This window comes from Sitophilus oryzae, unplaced genomic scaffold (assembly GCF_002938485.1).
Source record: "Sitophilus oryzae breed Bouriz unplaced genomic scaffold, Soryzae_2.0 scaffold_358_pilon_pilon, whole genome shotgun sequence".
NCBI classification, from domain to species: Eukaryota; Metazoa; Arthropoda; class Insecta; order Coleoptera; family Curculionidae; genus Sitophilus; species Sitophilus oryzae.
The window spans coordinates 1,918,144-1,938,665 of NW_022146927.1; the positions used below are offsets into that span (position 1 = coordinate 1,918,144).

Sequence of the window (20,522 nt, forward strand, 5' to 3'; positions counted from 1 at the left end):
ATAATATTAATACACAAAAAACAGTAAATTTATTATTACCTTTTAAACCTTGTCGCTATTGTCCTACTTATAACATTTTTAATTTAATCTTATGAAATTTGGTTGTTAAAGAATACAAAAACAATCTAGGCTTGAAATTGACTTTTTTTCTCACATTTATAGAACAACAATATTAATATTAATATTTTTGAGAAAACGATTGGATAAGTTTTTAAAATTTCATATTTAAAATCTCAAATTTTCCAAACCTTATACAGGATGTCCCATTTTCGTGTGTATTACATTGTTTCTCGTTTATGAGTAGAGATACAAAGATGCAGTGTGCTACTTTTAATGCAACTAAAGATGCTACGCAAATATTTGTCCTAGATCTCTTAGTTCCTGTGAAATTGATTTATCTCTCGACTCCCCTCGTATATCGGTAACAAGCCAAATAAAACTTGAAAAAAATACACGGAGTGTCCCATTAAAAAAACACATAAATTTGGGTCATATTTCAAGAATGACAGCCCTAAGCAAAAAACTAGTTACACCACTGAATTCTAAGTGAACAACTCTACATGACTCAGTTATCAGCTTTTCGATAAGTTATAAGGTAACCGAGATACGAGGGGGTGTCGAAAAGAACATCAATTTCAAATTCGCCTTTTATTTAAAATAATGCCTAAAATAATGCAAGTAATGCGAAAACCGCATCTTTTTAGCTCTTCTCATAAACAAGAAATCCTGTAAAACACATGAAAATGAGACATTCTGTACAACCTATACAGGGTTGTTCACCACATACGACGCGGAGTATTGTATCTAAACGATTATATTTTTACAAATTGTAAGTTTTGGGTTTGTTGAAGGACTATTAGAGCTACAATTTAAAAATATTTTTACAAGACACAGAGTGGCCGAAATAAATAAAAAATATCAAAGTTGTATTTTTTTAAATAGAACACCCTGTATATTATTACGTTTTTAGTTTCTACGATTAAAATAAACGTAAATTTGATTAAGGTTTACCGCATTTTAATCTTACCGTTTTTGAAATATTTAGGCTTTTGTCAAAATACAGTAATAATTTTAATGCTTTATTTCTCCAGGAGTTTTAAGTTTTTATAACCAAATATTGTACTGAAGTATTTCTATTTACTAAATTTTGTGGTGCAATAATAAAAATTATACTATCTTATACAGAGCGTCTAAAAATTTATTTTAAAGTAATTTCTTTAATTTAAATGGAACACCCTGTATATTTTATGATAATCAGATGCACAATTTAATTGCCGATCAAATTATATTATATCATTTTTACCTATGTCTTCAGGTTTTTGTAGAAAATGCATTTTCTTATAATCTAGACCTCAATTATCAATATACCCATGGAATATTGACATTTTTGATTATTTTTAAAGATATTGTAATATAATAACAAATTTTTAAAGGGTACGGATACTAATATTGTCGCTATAGTTCATTTATGTCATTAAAAAATAAAAAAATTGTTTAAATATTTGTAAAAGAGGACCAATTAATATGATTCCAGCATTCAAACTACATTAATCGACTGTTTGCGTTGATTAATAATAATTGCTCCAAATACTAAAAAACTTAATTTTGTATGTGCATTAGACAGTGTGGTAAAAAGTAGCACCTTAAAAATGTTATTTCATTTTTTGCCGGATGCTTATTTATAACAACAGAGACATTCATTTTCATAACTTATTATTATATTGATTTCTGATTCCAAATCCACATTTATTTAGAATAATTTATTAACTAACACAATTAAATATGTAATTAATTAATATTTGGGCGGAAATAATGGTGGTATATGTAATTAATGGTATACTCTTTTATAAAGATTTAAATAGTTTTATTTTTGTAAACAAATAGGCTGGTAATATTATCGTTTTTAGCACCTGTAGATTTGTTGCTTTAAAAACAATCTAAAATGTCCATATTCCATGGGTATATTGATAAATGAGGCCTAAATTATAAGAAAATGCATTTTCTACGAAAACTTGAAGGGATAGGTAAAAGTGGTATAATACAATTTGATGGACAATTAAATTGTGCATCTGATTCTCCTAAAATATACAGGGTGATCCATTTAAATTAAACAAGTTATTGCCGTTTAAAGCTAGAAATTATTTGAAATAAATTTTTAGACACTCTGTATGAGGTAGTATTATTTTTATTATTGCAACACAATAACTGATCAATAATTAAACTTCAGTAAATATTTAGTATTAAAAACTTTGATACCCTTGGAGAAATGAAGCCTTAAAAATTATTAATGCAATTTCACAAAATTGAAAATATTTCAAAAACGATAAGGTTGAAGGGTGATAAACCTTAATCAAGTTTACCTTTATTTTAATCATAGAAACTAAAAATGTAATAATATACAGAGTGTTCCATTTAAAAAAATGCAACTTTATATTTTTTTATTTATTTGGGACACTCTGTATCTTGTAAAAATATTTTTAAATTGTAGCTTTAATAGTCCTTTAACGAACCCAAAACTTACAATTTGTAAAAATCTAATCGTTTAGCCACAATACTCCATGTCGTATGTGGTGAAAAACCCTGTATAAATATTTGATATTCTTAAAATAAATTTATAAAAAGCTGTTTTAAAATAATTATTATGATATTTTAAAATTCGAATTACCTATGTTTAGATACAGTTCTGTTCAAGAAATGTATAAATAAAATAAAAATAGTATACCGCTGTCACGCGAAAAAAATATGTTTGCGGACACGTAGAAAACTATTAATATAGGCCTGACGAAACATCATAGCAAACAAGGACTTCATAAAGCGAAAGAAAGATGTTATCGATTTTTTTTTCGACGTGTATCGATACTATTGCACATCACTACTACTTCACGAATCGATGTCACATAGACCGATGTTTTTTCCGTGCGATTTTAAGCCAGACATAAATGTATAACATACAAAAATATTTTTTCTACAAACCAAAGTATAAAAAAAAAAAATTTTGGATATATTACATTATCTTTAAAAAAATACGATTCTAAAGATAAATCAGTAGGAGAAAACAATAACAAAGATATCGATTTGTTGGTATCGATCATAAAAAATCGATTTTCTACATTCATATAATATAATATATATAATTTATATAAATATTTTTTGTCATAAGGGGGTTTTCAATTTTTTTTTCAACATTTTTTTACTTAGGTCGTTCTGAGTTCACTTTCATTTTTATTTAGGTCCTTTCGTCATGCAATGTTAATGCCAAATATAATATTTTCGGGTAAATATATAGTATAGATATTCGATTAATATAAACATACAAAAACGGTGGGGAAAGGGAATTTTTTCGGTTTGTGTAGAGATGGGCGATCGTATCGAACTTTTTTCTCCATATCGATCTTTTTACTTTTTTAAATGTCAGTTTTTTTTCTTTTTTATTCAGTATCGAGTGTATATTTATAATTATTATTGTCATTCGTATTCTCATTAGTTTTTTGACGTTATTCTTCTAAACCTTTAAAAAGTCGATTTTTTCTGACGGAAAAAAGTTCGATACGATGTGTATACACGGTTATTAGGACCACACATTTATCATCGCTTGATATAAATATATTAAGTGTGAGAGGGGTTTATTTTTTTTTATACCGTATTCTTAAATAATAAATATTATAGTAAACATTTTTTGTTGTATTTTTTTCAATTTTTTGTTATTTCTCGTATAACATTTTAGGGGACCACAGAACGGTGATATATTCTGACAAGGCTGCATCTCTAAAATTAAACAAGACATATACGGGGTATTCCTTTTGGAAAATGGTTTTCATTAAAATTCTAATGTTATTATAGATATCTTTCCGGATGAAAATCGTTTATAAAAGAAAAGTCAGTAGCGTACCATTTTTTTCTCCAAATATAAATATAATTTGAAGCATGGTCGAAGTTAATAAAATTGTTTGTACATCAAAAGAGACTTCTCGATGCATAGAAAACGTGTATGAAGTTTCATAAAGATATCGATAATAATATTAAAGTTATTATTAAAAAAAACCCACCCTGTATACCATTAAAAATAAAGAATTTCAACATTTATTAGATTTAAATGTAAGTTTGTATAAGGATGGGCGACCTTATCGAACTTTTTTATATCGACTTTATTTTTTTAGAGATGTTAGAAAGATAAGAGAATAGGACCGACTTTTACAGTGTTTAAACAAGGCATTATTTTGCTGTATATAAAATGATTTAGAGATATAGCCCTGCCGAAATACGTGTAACGTATAAATAAATGCAGTGTTTCCTTGTTCCTTCTCAACATTTCCGGTTTATCGACGAGTACACGCACATACATACTGTCCTAGTTCCGTTTTATCGTACAGGGTGTCCGTTTAAATCCCGCACGAACACACGAAGGGGGAAAAAAGAGGTTAGGTATCACAATTTTTCTCATAAGAGGACATCAGGGTAGAACGGGACTTCTTTTTCTGGTTTCTGACCACCAACCAGTCCATTTTTTCTATATTTTATAAATATATATCACGAAAATACACGGTCGGGTACGTTTAAAGGTAAAACAACAACAAGGTGGTTCGATTCTCACAAAAAACTATCGAGTTCATCGCCACTGCGCCAAAACTATCGCCACGCCCGTCGCAAGCATAATCACGCCTATCCGGGGCGGGGCCAGCCAACAGGTCCCGCCTCCCAGCGTCAGCTCCTCGCTCTTCACCACCTCGTTCGGGTGCTTGTTGTAGGCCTTGGACTTTTTCGTGGTAAGGGGCGTGGCTCTGGTAGCAGGCGGCGTGACTGGGGGTGGCGTCGGACGCTGCGGGGGCGGGGTTACGGGGTACCACGTGGGCCGCGGCGGTGGAGGGGTTTGAGGCGGAGCTGTGGGTGGTTGGGAGGGTGGGCCCCATACTTTGAAGACGATCTTCATGTTGTGGGTGGTGCAACGGCCGCCTATCCTCCTGTGGAGGTCGTCTGAGGTCGACGTGGAGATGAAATAGTAGTCGTGGCCTGGAATTAAAAAAAAATAGTGTTATATTATGTTGTATAAATTATTTTCTTTATTATTGTAATTATTTCGGTCTTTTTTTTTGTATAAATATATATGTCGCAGGCGAATCGAATAATCCGGCTTTTTCTTGATATAGACATTGAATTTAGTAACTGAAGTTATAATGAAAATAAAGAATATCTGGATCATTTTAAAGTTGTTAATGATTCGGCAGGGCGGGCGAGCTGTTGCAATATCAATGAGTATACAGGGCGAGTCTTTCCGTATTCTTAAATAATAAATAATATATAATATATGAGACGAGATATTGTTTCCAAATAGCAGATACCGATATATTAATTTTTCTTTCTAATAATAAGAAAAAAAAAAGAAAACTGAAAGGCGGAGGACCTTCCTATGAAAATAAAGAGCTCATATTTGGAGAGAATTTCTTTGAAGTGTCTACCAACTTTTTTTAAGAGCATAAAGAGAAAAAACATGCTTAAATTGGGGCCACAAAGAATAAAAAAAAAATATACTAGTTTTCCTTCTTATTTTTCCCTTTCAACGAATACTTTTACAAACGTACCTATATTTCCCATCGTCTTCGCTCGTCTGTTAGGCCATTTAATCGGGACGAACACGAACCTAAGTCGGCGTGTAATCGTACCGAAAAACGAACGAGACTCAGCTCTAAGTGGACATTTATTATTCCTTTAAACAAGTCACTGGCTTCAAAAGGTTCGCTCTCTCACTACACTTAACCGTCTTTTCCCCTGAACGGGGTTTCCCGGCAAAGAACGATCGCCGTATAGCTTTTCCACAGAGAAAGGGAAAAGCGGAAAAGCCATAGATATAAATTTCGTCTCGGAGTTTGACGTTTAATATTATCTCGTTCTATAGACATCGGGCAAAAGTTTTTCAGACAGAAAAGTAAAAGTTTGTAATATTCAGATTCAGTGCGGTCGTGTTTATTCTCTTCTTTTGTTTGTTATTGTTAGATTTTGAAATTATTTCACTGTAATTTTAGATATACATTTTTGAGACCTTTTCAGATCTGGTGTGGTCCGCAACTTGGAAACGAAACCCACCATATTATAGCTCTTATTGGCAATGACATTCTATTATTATTATTTATTCTATAGGTATACAGGGTGTACCAGGCTGAGCATGCATTAGAAGTTTATAGAGAACTACAATATCTAGATCGGAGATTTTTTGCACATCATTGTTTCACAACGAGATCTATCTATTAAAAATATTTCCTATATTATAAATACTGCCAGCCTTAAGAGTTTAAAAAGTGTATTTATAAAAACATATCTCCGTATTTTCGTTCTTTAGTGATATCTAATAGTTGATATTATTGATATTATTAATAATATAATCGAATTCGTAGGATCGAAAAAAAAAACGGCGCAAATTTGGCTTGGAAATGATGATCGATAACATACTGCTTTTTGAACAAAGTGTCACAATATGACATGGCCAGATCTATTGTTTTACATCACTTGACGTTTAGTCATAGGCTACTGATTAAAATCAAGAAAATATACCCTTTAAAACTAAATCTGAAATAACTTAAAAACGATTTATTTTAGGTATAGAAAAATATATACTCAAAAAGTAACGAATTGGAAAACCTTTTCACTAGTGAAATAAAAAAAGTGAGTTTCCATTCGAAAAAAAAATATTTATGCTTAATCGCTTAATTCCTTGACAGCTACGGCCAATATTAAATAACATTAGAGCAATTGAATCTTTGAAATAGATAGCCACTGTTACATAAAGAGAAGACAGTCCTTATGTCAAAATGGCTGCGATAATCGCTAAATTTGACGTTTAGGATATACACATTTTTTTGACAGGCAGTTTTTTTCCTCCAAAAATTTTAAATATTTTTTTTTCTCAAAAACAGGTAATATTAACTACAGAGTGTTTGATATCAAAATTCATAAAATTTTACAGAGAATTTAAGTATGTAATAAAAAATGGGGGTACCCATTTAAAATAAGAAAGTTGCTGTCAACTTTATTGAAAATATTTTTAATCGATAGAACTCGTTGTGAAACAATAATGTGCAAAAAATATCCGATCTACATATTTTAGTTCTCTAGAAACTTCTAATGCACGCTCAGTCTGGGACACCCTGTATTTAGTTCTCATTGTCAATGACATTATTTATTCTATAGGTATATAAAAAGCAATAACCTAAATATATTTCGATATAATAGATTAATTTAAGCCCATTCTCAGAACAAGACTCCCCCGCACCTTTTTGATGAATTTTTAATGACCTCTCCCCTTAATCCCCACTCGTAACCAACGACAGTGTCGTCTTGGTTACTTGCTCCAAGGGGTAGCTGACAGTAGAGGGGAGGACAAAACGAAGAAGGCACGAGGGTTGACAGCGGCACAACGTTGGAGGTTTGGGATAAACGATGAACTAACTGTGCAGGAGAGGGGGAGAATTCGAGACATAGGGCGAAGGGGAGATGGTGAGCGGGAAAATAGGGGGGAAGGGATGGTAAGGGAAAGCCCTTATCGATCCGAGCAAGGTCTGTAAACAATTGGAGGTGAGTGAATGGCATGCAGACACGTGCGATTTTTTTCGGTAAAAACAAGGTGTATTTTAAGTATGTACGTATATGCCGTATAGGGTTTATTGATTATTCTTTGCTTTCTGGAGGGTTTAATTTCGCGGTGTCTACGGTTACTGTGACGGAATTTTATACTTCGGGTATAAAATTCGTTCCAAGATTGCATTTTAATTTTAAATCTTAAACACCCTTTTTTCAATTATTTGTCGTCAAAAATAAAGTTAACTGTATAAAAGTTCTTTGTAACTAAATAGAATAGTTTCAAAATATTTGCAAATTATTATTTTCCCATAATTTTTTGTTCGATATCGATACTTTTTTTCGAGTTTTTATCAAGACGACCGCAGAAAGTACTAAAAAGACACGGAATTGTTTGACAGGAACGAAAAACACATGTTAGAGATGTACACACGTATCGATATATTTTTGATCGATATCGATATTTTCGATTGAATTTTTATTTCAAGGCGACAGAGGAGGGTTGAAATGGAAAATACACAGAAATATTCATTTTTCGAAGAAAAATACGCATGCTAGAGGTATCGATATATTTTTGTTCGATATCGATATTTTTGATTGAATTTTGATTTTAAGCAGATGAGGAAGGCAGCGAAAAAGCCAGGAATATATTAATTTTTCGAAGAAAAATACGTAGGTATGTTAAAGATGTTGATATATTTTTGTTCGATATCGATATTTTCAATTGAAAATTTTATTTTAAGACAGCAGAGGAAGTCACTGGAAAATACACGAAAATATTCATTCTTTGAAGAAAAATACGCACGTTAGAGATATCGATATAGATATTTTCAATTAAATTTTTATTTTAAGGCGGCTAAAGAAGACACTGAAATAGACATGAAAATATTAATTTTCGAAAAAAAAACGCATGTTAGAGATATCGATATATTTCTGTTTGATATCGATATTTTCAATTGAATTTTTATTTTAAGATGGCTGAGGAAGACGTTGGAAAAGACACCGAAATTTTCATTTTTCGAAGAAAAATACCCATGTTGGAGATATATTTTCTTGAATATCGATATTTTCTATTAAAAGTTTATTTTTTAAGACGCGACCGAGGAAGCTACTGGAAAAGTAACGGAACTATAATAAACGCAAAAAATGTTGAAACATAATTTGGGGCTTTACAGGGTGTAAGAAATGTTAAACATAGACGATATACATATTCTTTAAATAAAACACCTTTGAAAAAAGGTTCCATCGTAAAATCTAATTAAGTTAGACAGGTAGGTACGTCGATATTTCAAAACCCGGCCTGTCATTATGACAGTGGTACCGTCACCGAACAAACGGTAGGAATATTTTAGATATTACGAATACCGACAGGCCAAATGCGACCACAGGTCTCAGACAACGGTCGAGAATTCGTGTAAAAACGGGTTTTCGACTCGCATTTACATAGATCCGGAATTATTTTTCGGTTTTATCCTGATGTCCATCTCTCGGCTCGGCGCGCCGCCTTATTTATTATTTCCGATGGCTAGATACATTTTAAAATGGGGGCTAAGCCGAAGCGGCGACAGCCAAGGCAGACGGTTATAGGCCGTGAAAATGCCACGGGAATGTTCGCATCGCTCGAATTCACCGAAAAAAAAAAACATATCTTAGGGATGTACTCCCGTATCGATAATTTTTTGGTTCGATATCGATATTTTCTGTTCGATATTTTTTCAAGGCGCCAGGAGAAGGCAGTGGGGAAGCCGTCCATGCACGGATTTATTTTGTACACGTATCTATATATTTTTTATTCGATATCGATATTTTCGATTCGAGTTTTTTTCAAGACGAACAGAAGGCACTGCAAAAGCCGCAAAATTGTTCAAGCAGGGAGGAAAAAGCATGTTACAGGTGTACACACGTATCGATATATTTTTGTTCGATATCGATATTTTATATTAGGTAGTTTTTTTTCAATGTAACAGGGGAAGGACACTGGAAAAGAAAGATATCGATATCTTCTATTACAGTTTTTTAAGACCAGTGTGAAAGGTATTAGAAAAGCTACGAAAATTCGAATTTACAAAAAATAAAAATATACATGTTAGAGATGTAGATCCATCGATATTTTTTTTGTTGGATATCAAATATCAATATGTTTTATTATTATTTCTATGCGATGCGAACATTCAAGTGAAAATGCCACGGGAATGTTCGGATCGGTCGAAAAATCATACAAAAAAATAAATATATCTTCGGGATTTAGGGATATACTAGAGTATCGAACATTTTATTTTCGATATCGATATTTTTGATTCGAGTTTTTTTTTTCAAAGCGACTGCAGATCTAAAAGATATTTTATAGATGTCACGTAACGATATTTTTTTTCGATATCGATATTTTACATTAGGGTCTCTTTTTCAAGATGACTTGGGAAGGTACTGGAAAAGCCCCGAAATGCCTCAGAGTGTTCGTACTTGAATTTACAGGAAAGAAAAACGCCTGTTAGAGGTATACGCAGGTATTGATATATTTTTGTTCGATATCGATATTTTCGATTCGATTTTTTTTTCAAAGCAACTGCAGAAGATAACAAAATTGTCCGGACAAGGACAAAAGCATATTAGAGATGTAGGTACAGACGTATCGATATTTATATTTTTGTTCGATATCGATTGAATAATACTACAACTTTCTTTTTCAAGGCGACAGAGAAAAGTACTGGAAAAGAAGAAAAGAAAGACACGGAAATGTTCGCATTTGAATTTACAGGAAAGACAAATACGCATGTTAGAGATATACGCATGTATCGATATATTTATTATTTTTTTCGTTATCGATATATTATATTAGGGTCTCTTTTTCAAGATGACTTGGGAAGGTATTGGAAAAGCTACGAAAATGCCTCAAATAGTGTTCGCACTCGAATTTACAGGAAAGAAAAAAATGCCTGTTAGATATGTACACGTATCTATATCGATAAATCGATACACTTTTGTTCGATATTAATATTTTCTATTAGAATTTGTTTTCAAGACGACCAAAAAAGGTACATACTTGAAAAGCCGCAAAAATGTTCGCGTACAAATATACAGGAAAGAAAAGTGTTAGAGATGTACACGCGTATATTGTTTGTTCGATGTCGATATTCATTCCTAATAAATAAATATTATTTATTAAGATTTTTTTAGTAAATAAGTTAAAAAAGTGGCGAAAGCGTTTTTCTATTACATCTTGTTTGCAGATTTTGGGTACATTCGTCTTGCATAGTTTTTTCTGTTTATATTATTGTGCTTGAGTCTACAACAGAATGCAACATAAATATGTCAGAAAAAATCCAAACTATAAAAACTATCCTTTTTATTTTTTCCTAGTATCTCATAATGACATACATATATGAAATGCATGGTATCTATGTCGGAGATAAAGATCAAGCTACATTTAGTGGTTAATTACGGTATGTATAATGAACAGTACCAAGGTCTGATTATGGGATTGTTTGCTAGATCATTTACATGAATTCTCAACTCACTTGAAACTAATTTGCTCTTAAGCAAAAATAATTATTTTAAATTTAAGTAAGTGTAAACGAATGGGTATTCAAACGAAAGACACAATTGACTAGCCATAAAAATAACATGACAGAAGATCATGACCAAGAAAGTGTGGCAATAAGAAAAATTAGGGATCTTAAAAATCTTAAAGCTTCATTCAGAACCTGGCAATTAGTGGAATAAATTAGTGGTTTTGATTAGCGTAGAAGTTTGTTCCTTTAATTTCAATGTAAGGATTCAGAATTAGACATCAGACAATCTTTAAGGCTATCGGATGACTCAAATGTTCTACAAGCAGAGGTTTACGTCACAAAGGAAGCGGCTAGTTGTATACGAGAGAAAATGCTGATAGACCAATAGGGAATATAGTGATATACTCTGACAGCTGGGCCGCTTTAAGAAGCATTACCATGCAGTTAGTGAGATCGAAAACTGTGATGGAATGCCGAGAAGCACTGTCCTGGCTGCGTCGTAGGGGGCGGGACTACTCTGTGCTGGGTGCCAGGCCACAGCAATGGTGGTGGGTAATCAGCAAGCAGACAGACTCGCCAAAGATGGGGCCAGGGGAGAGGCCGTGGCAGGTGACCCACCACTTGTGACGATCAACACACTGAAGGAACTAGGATCAACACACTGAAGGAACTGATAGGAACTGCCATCAAGGCCAAGCAGCAAGAGACGTGGCAACACCGTGAGGACTGCGCTACAGCTCGAAGACTATGGCCAGTGCTAGATAGCAAAAAGATAAAACGACTACTAGAGCACAAAAAGGACCTAGTACGCATAATTGTAGGTGTCCTCACTGGAAACTGTCCCACGGGGGTAAACCTCGTGAGACGGAAGATTTCCAATGACGACTACTGCAGAGAATGCGGAGAGGAAGAAGAAACCATAGAGCACCTGCTGTGCCACTGTCCGGCACTGGAATACCGACGCTTTAAAACTTTAGGGCAAGGTTTTTTGGAGGGACTAGAGGAAGCAGCAGAAGCCAACATCAGCGACATCAGGAACTTTGCAAAGAGCTGGAAGTGCTTTAACGCAAAGAAAGAATGAGAGGAAGGTTTGACACAACAATAACAGGGGTATCGCAATGGGCCCAAGTCCTCCGAGCGGGTTAGGGTTGGGTTAGGGATGCTGGGGTTTGGGATCAAACATGATCCCAAAGAGAAATTGTAGTTAGAAATCAAAAGATGATTGTTTTATACGCTAAATATTAGGCTTTCTCTATGGATACAACTGACTAACGTACTGTTGCTAGGATATTCTATTAGTTTTAATTGTGTTTTCTAAACCTTGTGAATGATCGTAAACTAAAAAGTATAAAGTGTAATTAAAACCACTAATTTATTCCACAAATTTCGAGGTTCTGAATGAAGCTTAATACTTGCTACCAAATGATCTACGAATTGTTTCCGATCGATAATAACTAGTTTTGCTTTATTTTTATAAGTTTTAATCCATATCTCTATAATAACAACTCACCTGGTAGAAATTCCAGGCCACCAGGTTGCGGCGTGAACGGCCTGAACGTGATCGTGAAGTACATGAGCTTGTAGGGCTTGTCGCACACGGCGATAATCCGCGGATTCGGATTCGTTATCCGACACGTCTCGTACTCGTCCTTGGACACGTTGTAGATGATGTACTTCTCCATCTCGTCGTCGTCCCGCGTGTTGGGCGTGTACACCGGACAGATCAGGTTCACCTGGAAAAAGGGCAATAATTGGTATTGAAGTAAAAAAGAGTAACAGAAAGTAAGGTAGGCAACTAAATATACATTGAATATTAAACGCCGGCTTTTTAAACCAAAGAAATATTTTTTACAAAAAACCTATCTATTTTCAGTCGCTTTGCAAAAAGCCTAATCACAATTAGATAAACAGGATCGGTCATAAAGTTGTGTCACATCAAACTTTATTTTTTTTTAATGAAACCTCCTGTACAGGATGTCTCATTTTGGTTGAAATCATACGGTATCTCCGTTATTAGTGAAGATAGAAGGGTGCGGTTTGCACAAACCTGTCTCACTTTTTTGTCAAACGGAAGATGCCGTAAACAAAATTTTCATAGCCCTTTTCGTTTCCGAGCTACCGGGTCTTTTTGAAAGTTTTGCAATTTGGGTCACCTCCTGTATCTCTATTATTGTTAAAGCTATCGAGAAGGTGAAAACTGTTTATTGTAGAACTTTTTACGTAGAATACAGTGGCGTAGTCTGTTTTCTACAAAAAAATATTTTTGAAAATATGAACTAAAGTTATGTTTTTTAAATGGATCACCCTGTATATTTATAAATCATATGATCTGTCTTGGCATAAGCTTCTCAAAAATACATATCACTCTATATTTATTTTCACTATTTACTGCAATATTTAAAAGTTTTTATTAAAAGATCATATTTATTAGTAGGCCATGATTGATAATAAAAGAATCTAAAGAATTATTAAAAGTATACTGCTATCTGTCTTTTGTTTTATTTTGGGAGCCGCTAATAAATTCTTTATATATTAGGGAAACTTAAGTCTCTACCGCTATTTGTAAATCTTGGAATACGTGTATACGTAAGACTAATCTATCGTATCGGAAATTTTAGATATTCCTTTAGCTAATTTACGTCAAATATACTTTCAGCAAGATGGGGAACATTCCCCACATAACTATGGAAATATTAGAATACTGTTAAATTATTATTTTTCAAATCAATGAATTGGAACCAATGAACACATATTGATAGCCTCCTCGATTCCCGGATTTCGTCGTTCTCGATTTCTGATTTTGGGGATTTTCGAAATACGAAATATATCGTGGGCACTACAACAATTTCGAACACCTGAAAAATGCTTTAATAATTCAAGATTTAGATATTTGCACACCCATCCCGTTATAAAAAAAGAAAAATATATTCACAGTTTCAGTGGTAACAGTTATTTCGAAAGTAAAATATATCAATCCCAAATAAATTTTAATATGTGTATGACTATTTTAGTAAATACCATTTTGATTTTTTGTTATTTATCACGGCCTACTAATAAGAAAATGATATATTTTAAATATTGCAGTAAATAGTAAAAATAAATATAGAGTGATATATATTTTTGAGAAGCTCATAGCAAGACAGATCATATGATTTATAAATATACAGGGTGTTCCGTTTGAAAAAACATAACTTTAGTTCATATTTTCAAAAATATTTTTTTGGTAGAAAAACAGACTACGCCACTGTATTCTACGTAAAAAGTTCTACAATAAGCAGTTTTCGCCTTCTCGATACCTTTAACAATAACGGAGATACAAGGGGTGTCCCAAATTGCAAAATTTTCGAAAAGACCCTGTAGCTCAGAAATGAAGAGGGCTATGAAAATTTTGTTTACGGCATCTTCAGTTTGACGAAAAAGCGGGACAGGTTTGTGCAAACCGTACCGTTCTATCTTCACTAATAATGGAGATACCCTATGATTTCAACCAAAATGGGACACACTGTACATTATTGCATATTTCGGTTCTTCCTTCAATTCTCAGCAAAAATCGAAATACCTATATTTAGGTACCTACATACAATGTACCTCAACCCAACCATTTCCGAGTTCTTGACTTTTGAAAATATCACTTAAACAATTTGATTTAATTAATTTCGGTATGTTCAGTTTCATTTAACGATTCTGTCGAAACTGTAATACTTAATAATACGTGAGATTAGTTCTTAAGTTAGCATTTATAGATGTATACAATGAGAGTATATCAAGTTTGGAAATTACAAAATTTTCGTTTAACATTTCAATTCTTCAATTTATGTACATTGTGTATTTCGATTATTGCTTAAAATTGAAGAAATAATTGAAATATGCAATAATATACAGGGGGTTTTATTTAAAAAAGATAAAGTTTGATGTGCCGCAACTTTATGACCGACCCTGTATAATTGCCGAGTTCAGCGCTTATCACAGTTCACGTGAACTCGAGTTTAAACTATGTTTGTACAATCGGGCCTAAATATAACAATTTTAGTGAAAAAAAAACACAAAAAAAGTTTGGTCACAAAGCAGACAAAGCCTCTCAATTTGACCTACTACTCCACTGACAAACAAATCACACAAAAGCCCAGCAGAAGTATTTAATATTTCAGGACGCGTCCGGCCTGATGACTGTGTCCTTTCGCACACAAATGCGTCCGCACGCACGATAATCGGCCGTGTCCGGCATACCGATGAGGCTACGGCACGTGCCACTCTGTTCCCTCGCAGGTGAGAGAGGATGACTAGCGTCGCGACGTCTGCAGGGAAAAAAAGAGAAAAATGCGGCGTCTTAAAGAGAAAGAAGAAAATCTGACGGAATATTAACCTAAAGGCGGGTTCTCACTTGTCAGTTTCGCTGACGCAGTCTGACTGATTCATTATCAATGAAAAATAAAAATCAACGATTGTATTCACACGTTTCATGTTTTGCTACATTCAGTATTCAGTTGGTCCAAACATTTTAACGTGGTGATTTCGCAGACACGAAAATGGTTAAAACAAAATTGAAACCAGGTGTTCGCGAAGTTTGTTTACAATTAGCAAATGAATTACAGAATATTCTGGTGAATCAGAGAAAGAAGAAAACGTTTTTTTAAAGCAGATACGTCTACAAGAAACCGTTGACGTTCTATTTTAACAGAACGTCAACGGTTTCTTGTAGACGTATCTGCTTTAAAAAGCGTGTTCTCATAATAGTTTGAATTTAAATATTTTAAATACTTTTTTCTTTATTCTTTGAATTTTTTTTTGCTCCGACGATAGACTTTCCGAAACGTTAAGCATTTTTTTCTTTGTTAAGCCAATTTGTATAACTGTAAACATAACTTCTGACAAGCAGTGTCCGTTTAGGTTTAACGCAGAAGTGTTTAAAAAAATAACTATTTTATTTTGTAGATTTTCTTGCAGTGCAGTGGCGAAATACCCATAAAGGATTTTTTTGCAGATATATATTAAAATAATTAATTAACTATAACTTGTAAACTGAACAAATCACGAAAATGTAGTTCTCACGCTTCAGTTTCTATTCATTATTCGATAATGATCAGTCAAAAATGAAAAAAGTAGAACTGGTTTTCACTTTAACTGAAAGTACGAATTTACTGATCATTTAACATGAAAATGTGTTCTGATGTTCATTATTTGTTCAGTATCACTGAATCAGTCAGACTGCGTCAGCGAAACTGACAAGTGAGAACCCGCCTTAACCTAATAGCCTAAGAGCTGACGACATATTTAGAGAACATATTTTAGGCAAGCTAGAATAACTAAAAATGTATAGTTTATTAACTGGTGAACCCAGAATCCTAAGTCTGGCTGGGGGGTTGGGGGTATTTCGCTACTGCGCAACCCATAACAATTGCAAAAAAATAAATCCAAAAAACATTCTTTAGGCAACTTGAAATTTGTTTATTCTTAAATTTTAGCATCTATTTAACCTAGAAATAAGTATGCCAGACTTTTTTTTCGGGTTTAAAGTGTAACCAGACCAATCCAAATATGCTTAATTATTATACCTGGAAAACATACATTAGGCATTCTAAAATTTTTACAGCGTGTTTATTAGATGATATTAAAAAATATGTGTTAATTGCCAGACGAATTCAATGGGATTTAATACTTGCCAGACGTGAATAAAGATTTTAAATGAGCGCGATAAGAAAGTCTTATGAGTATCTATAAGCGCGAGAAAGATATAGTTTATTGAGACCCGGCGGTAACAGCATTTTGGAGTCGTAAAAACTTAAAAAAAAACTAACTAATATTGAATAAATAAAAAGAAACATTTTTTAAAGAAGCAAAAATGTATGATTAAAATCCTTTCAATAAGAAGCCTTTTTAATTTAAGTATTTTGTATCTGAAAGAATAAAAAGACGAATAATTATTTAAAAATTTGAATAAAATAATATATATTTTTTTCAAACGTCACAAAAGTATAATTATTATTATACTTTTGTGTGACATATTATATTATTATTAATTTTTGCAACCTGATTGACAATATAAAAAGTCATTTTAACGCATAAGCATAAAAGTAAAGCACTTTTACTTACTTTTGAATCTACTTAGAAAGATTAACAATGGTAGGTACTTTAATAAAATTCCAGAATACTTATTTTTTTAGCACCGTACATAGTACCCTTTTGTCGGGACTACGTTTTCTGGTAAAACCACTTCTTTAAATTTTAAACCATGTTGTTGGCGCACTCTTAAAAATTCTTTGCATTTTTGTAGTCTGCCTTCATCAAAAACAATAACTTTGTCACTAGTAACTTTTTTACAAACTACACAACTTAAATGTGTTTTATCCATTGTGATTTAGTAGTTAGTAGCGAAATTAGTAGTTACTAAAATATTTATTTGCAGTAATTATTCTAAACTGATATATAAACACTATGAACGTCAATATTTAATTTATAAATACATATTTGTACATGGTAACTTAATTCCAACAAAATAATCTCTGAATTAAAAGCCTGCAAATAATTGAAATGAAACCGAAAAAAAAATTGTTTTTATGAAAATTTGAAGTATACATACTCCAAAATACCGTTACGTCAGCCGCATCGGCTGCCGACGGGTCTCAATAAACTATCTTTCTCGCGCTTATAGATACTCATAAGACTTTTTTGTCGCGCTCATTTAAAATCTTTATTCGCGTCTGGCAAGTATTAAATCCCATTGAATTCGTCTGGCAATTAACACATATTTTTTAATATCATCTAATAAACACGCTGTAAAAATTTTAGAATGCCTAATGTATGTTTTCCAGGTATAATAATTAAACATATTTGGAATGGTCTGGTTACACTTTAAACCCGAAAAAAAAAGTCTAGCACACTTATTTCTAGGTTAAATAGATGCTAAAATTTAAGAATAAACAAATTTCAAGTTGCTTAAAGAATGTTTTTTGGATTTATTTTTTTTGCAAATGTTATGGGTTGCGCAGTAGCGAAATACCCCCAACCCCCCAGCCAGACTTAGGATTCTGGGTTCACCAGTTAATAAACTATACATTTTTAGTTATTCTAGCTTGCTTAAAATATGTTCTCTAAATATGTGGTCAGCTCTTAGGCTATAACCAAGAGTCGATTTTGGATGAACGATTTTTTTGATCAAAAAAAAAAAATAAATATGTTTTTTCTTTTTAGTTAGCATGAAAATATCGTTCAGGATGATAAAAGAAAAATTCTGGTAAAGTTTGAGCTCTTAATATTAATATTAAGAGGTGAAAGAGGAGAAACGGGGAAACCTTTTTTAGGGGAATTTTATTGTGTCTAACAAATTAGCGTATTGTAAAAATCAATACATATTCTTGTAGGAAATTAAATGGTCTTCAAAAAAGGTTTGATATGAATTTTCATTTAATCGACTCGTTTGAAAGTTATTGAAGATAGTTCAAATTCAAATCGTATATGATAACTTCCACAATTTTTTATATTTTATAATGAAAAATAAAATATGATATCAAAACATAAAATATCATATTTTTCGTAAAGTTCATCAAGTGTTCTTTGTTAAAACATTGAAGTTGTTTTACGAAATACAAATAATCGTAAGAAAATGTTGTCACTTAACATCATTTTAACATAATTTTTATCTGACAAATATTTCTACCATAACCTAACAAACAGTTTACAATGTTAATTACAATAATTAGGAATATATACTATGTACCAAAAAATATGTCTTTCACTTATTACCTACTAAAAAAACTTGTCACATGCTCACAATAAAAATGGGGACATTTTAAACCATATATCTTGAAAAATGATCTAAAACTTGCCAGGTTCTTGATCAACATCGATCATACTTAATTTATTTGTGCTAGATTTATAGACTACTTTCGTTTTTTGCCCGTGACAATAACAACAATCTCCGAAATTCTAATTACAATACCAATTAAACTGTATATAATATCTTGACATATTAAAAAGAAATGAGACAAAATGAGATAGACTCGAAAATATTTTATTGTATTATGTAAAAGCAGACGGCATTCTTATTAGTTCGACCTAGAAACGACAGAAAAAAGATTGATTTTCATTTATATATTATATTTCTGACCGCTCCTTGCTGGTTTGGATCGCCTTGATAACGATATTTCGAATAAAATCAATCAAAATAGGACAAAATATATAGATTAATAGTGGTTTGGATTTATCAGAATTTCAATAAAACCTAAAAAAAAATAACGTCAGTGTTTGAGGTCTCTTCACAAATGTCATACTTCACGCATTAAGCAGCTATCTACCGGGTGAGTCTCAAAAGTGGCTCACCCCTATAACTTTTTTATTTTTTAGTTAAATATTACTATATACATTATAGTTTTCGTAGTCATGAATCGTTTTGGTGAGAAAGAGGTTCAGCTCGCAGCAGCGGCGTGCGTAATTATTTTTGAACAAATGGAAACAAAGTTGAGAAAAAAAGCGGTTTTGAGTCCGCCATAGCCTACCAGCAAGATCTAGATACAGTTGAACTCAATTAGCTTATCTTTTCAATACTTGCCTCGGCTGTTTCTCGTGGTGTGTTTCTGCCTTTTAAAAACATTAATAACTTAAAAGCAAAAAACTATTTTGAATTATCCACTTCATCTAAACAATGCAGTACCTGATTTGCATTTCTTTTGTTCCCGCTGGAACTGGCCTATTAGATAACGCATTTTTTTTCTCAACTTTTTCTGTTTCCAAATACATACTATGAAATGAAAATCGCTGTCATTTTATATGGAAAATTATATGGGGACTGTCATCGATCGTCAATGTCCAAGCCAACTGGACGGGAGGTCGACGGGACGCAGTTTTTTTTCGAGCATACGGTATTATCGTCAATAATATATATATATATATATATATATATATATATATATATATATATATATATATATATACTATATATATATATATATATATATATATATATATATATATATATATATATATATATATATATATATATATATATATTTACAACACTGATTGTAAAATCCATTAAATGTGTATGTCTCTTTACAAAAATTGTGACGACTGTATTGATATGTTTATGTTATGTGTGTGGAAACCAATGTTGGATATTGGATTATTTTCTTCGCTAAGATTTCAGAATGAAAATGATAAAATTGTAATAAGTAAACAATAAAAATTAAAAATAAAAACTAAAACAAAACGACCGAAATCTACGTTCAAGTAATAAATTTTGATAAAGACCCTACCAGGTCGAAACGTCAATGAAATTTTTAATATAAAAAAAACCGTTTTTCTCATTTTTACCTGACCTAAAGCCAAGAAAAAATTAAATAAAAAAAAATTGAAGATAATTTAACATTACACCTGACCGCACTAACCAAATATGACAGAGGTAATAGCCTTAAACCAAACGCGTCGAAGACTGTCACTAGCTTGTTCCATCTA

The 20,522-nt window shown here is 32.3% G+C and overlaps 1 protein-coding gene across 2 annotated transcripts in view; it reads right to left on the bottom strand.

Annotated features, from left to right (window-relative positions):
* Positions 1-3,344: 3,344 nt before the first annotated feature.
* The window catches only part of LOC115884974 (ephrin-A4), a 401,696-nt gene continuing 384,518 nt past the window's right edge, over positions 3,345-20,522 (bottom strand). For both annotated transcript variants that reach the window (XM_030903705.1, XM_030903704.1), the window contains 2 exons: positions 12,586-12,808; positions 3,345-5,007 (listed from right to left, as the gene is read on the bottom strand). In XM_030903705.1, coding sequence (XP_030759565.1) covers positions 4,607-5,007; positions 12,586-12,808 — 624 coding nt within the window. In that variant the 3' untranslated portion in view covers positions 3,345-4,606. The remainder of the gene's footprint in view (positions 5,008-12,585; positions 12,809-20,522) is intronic.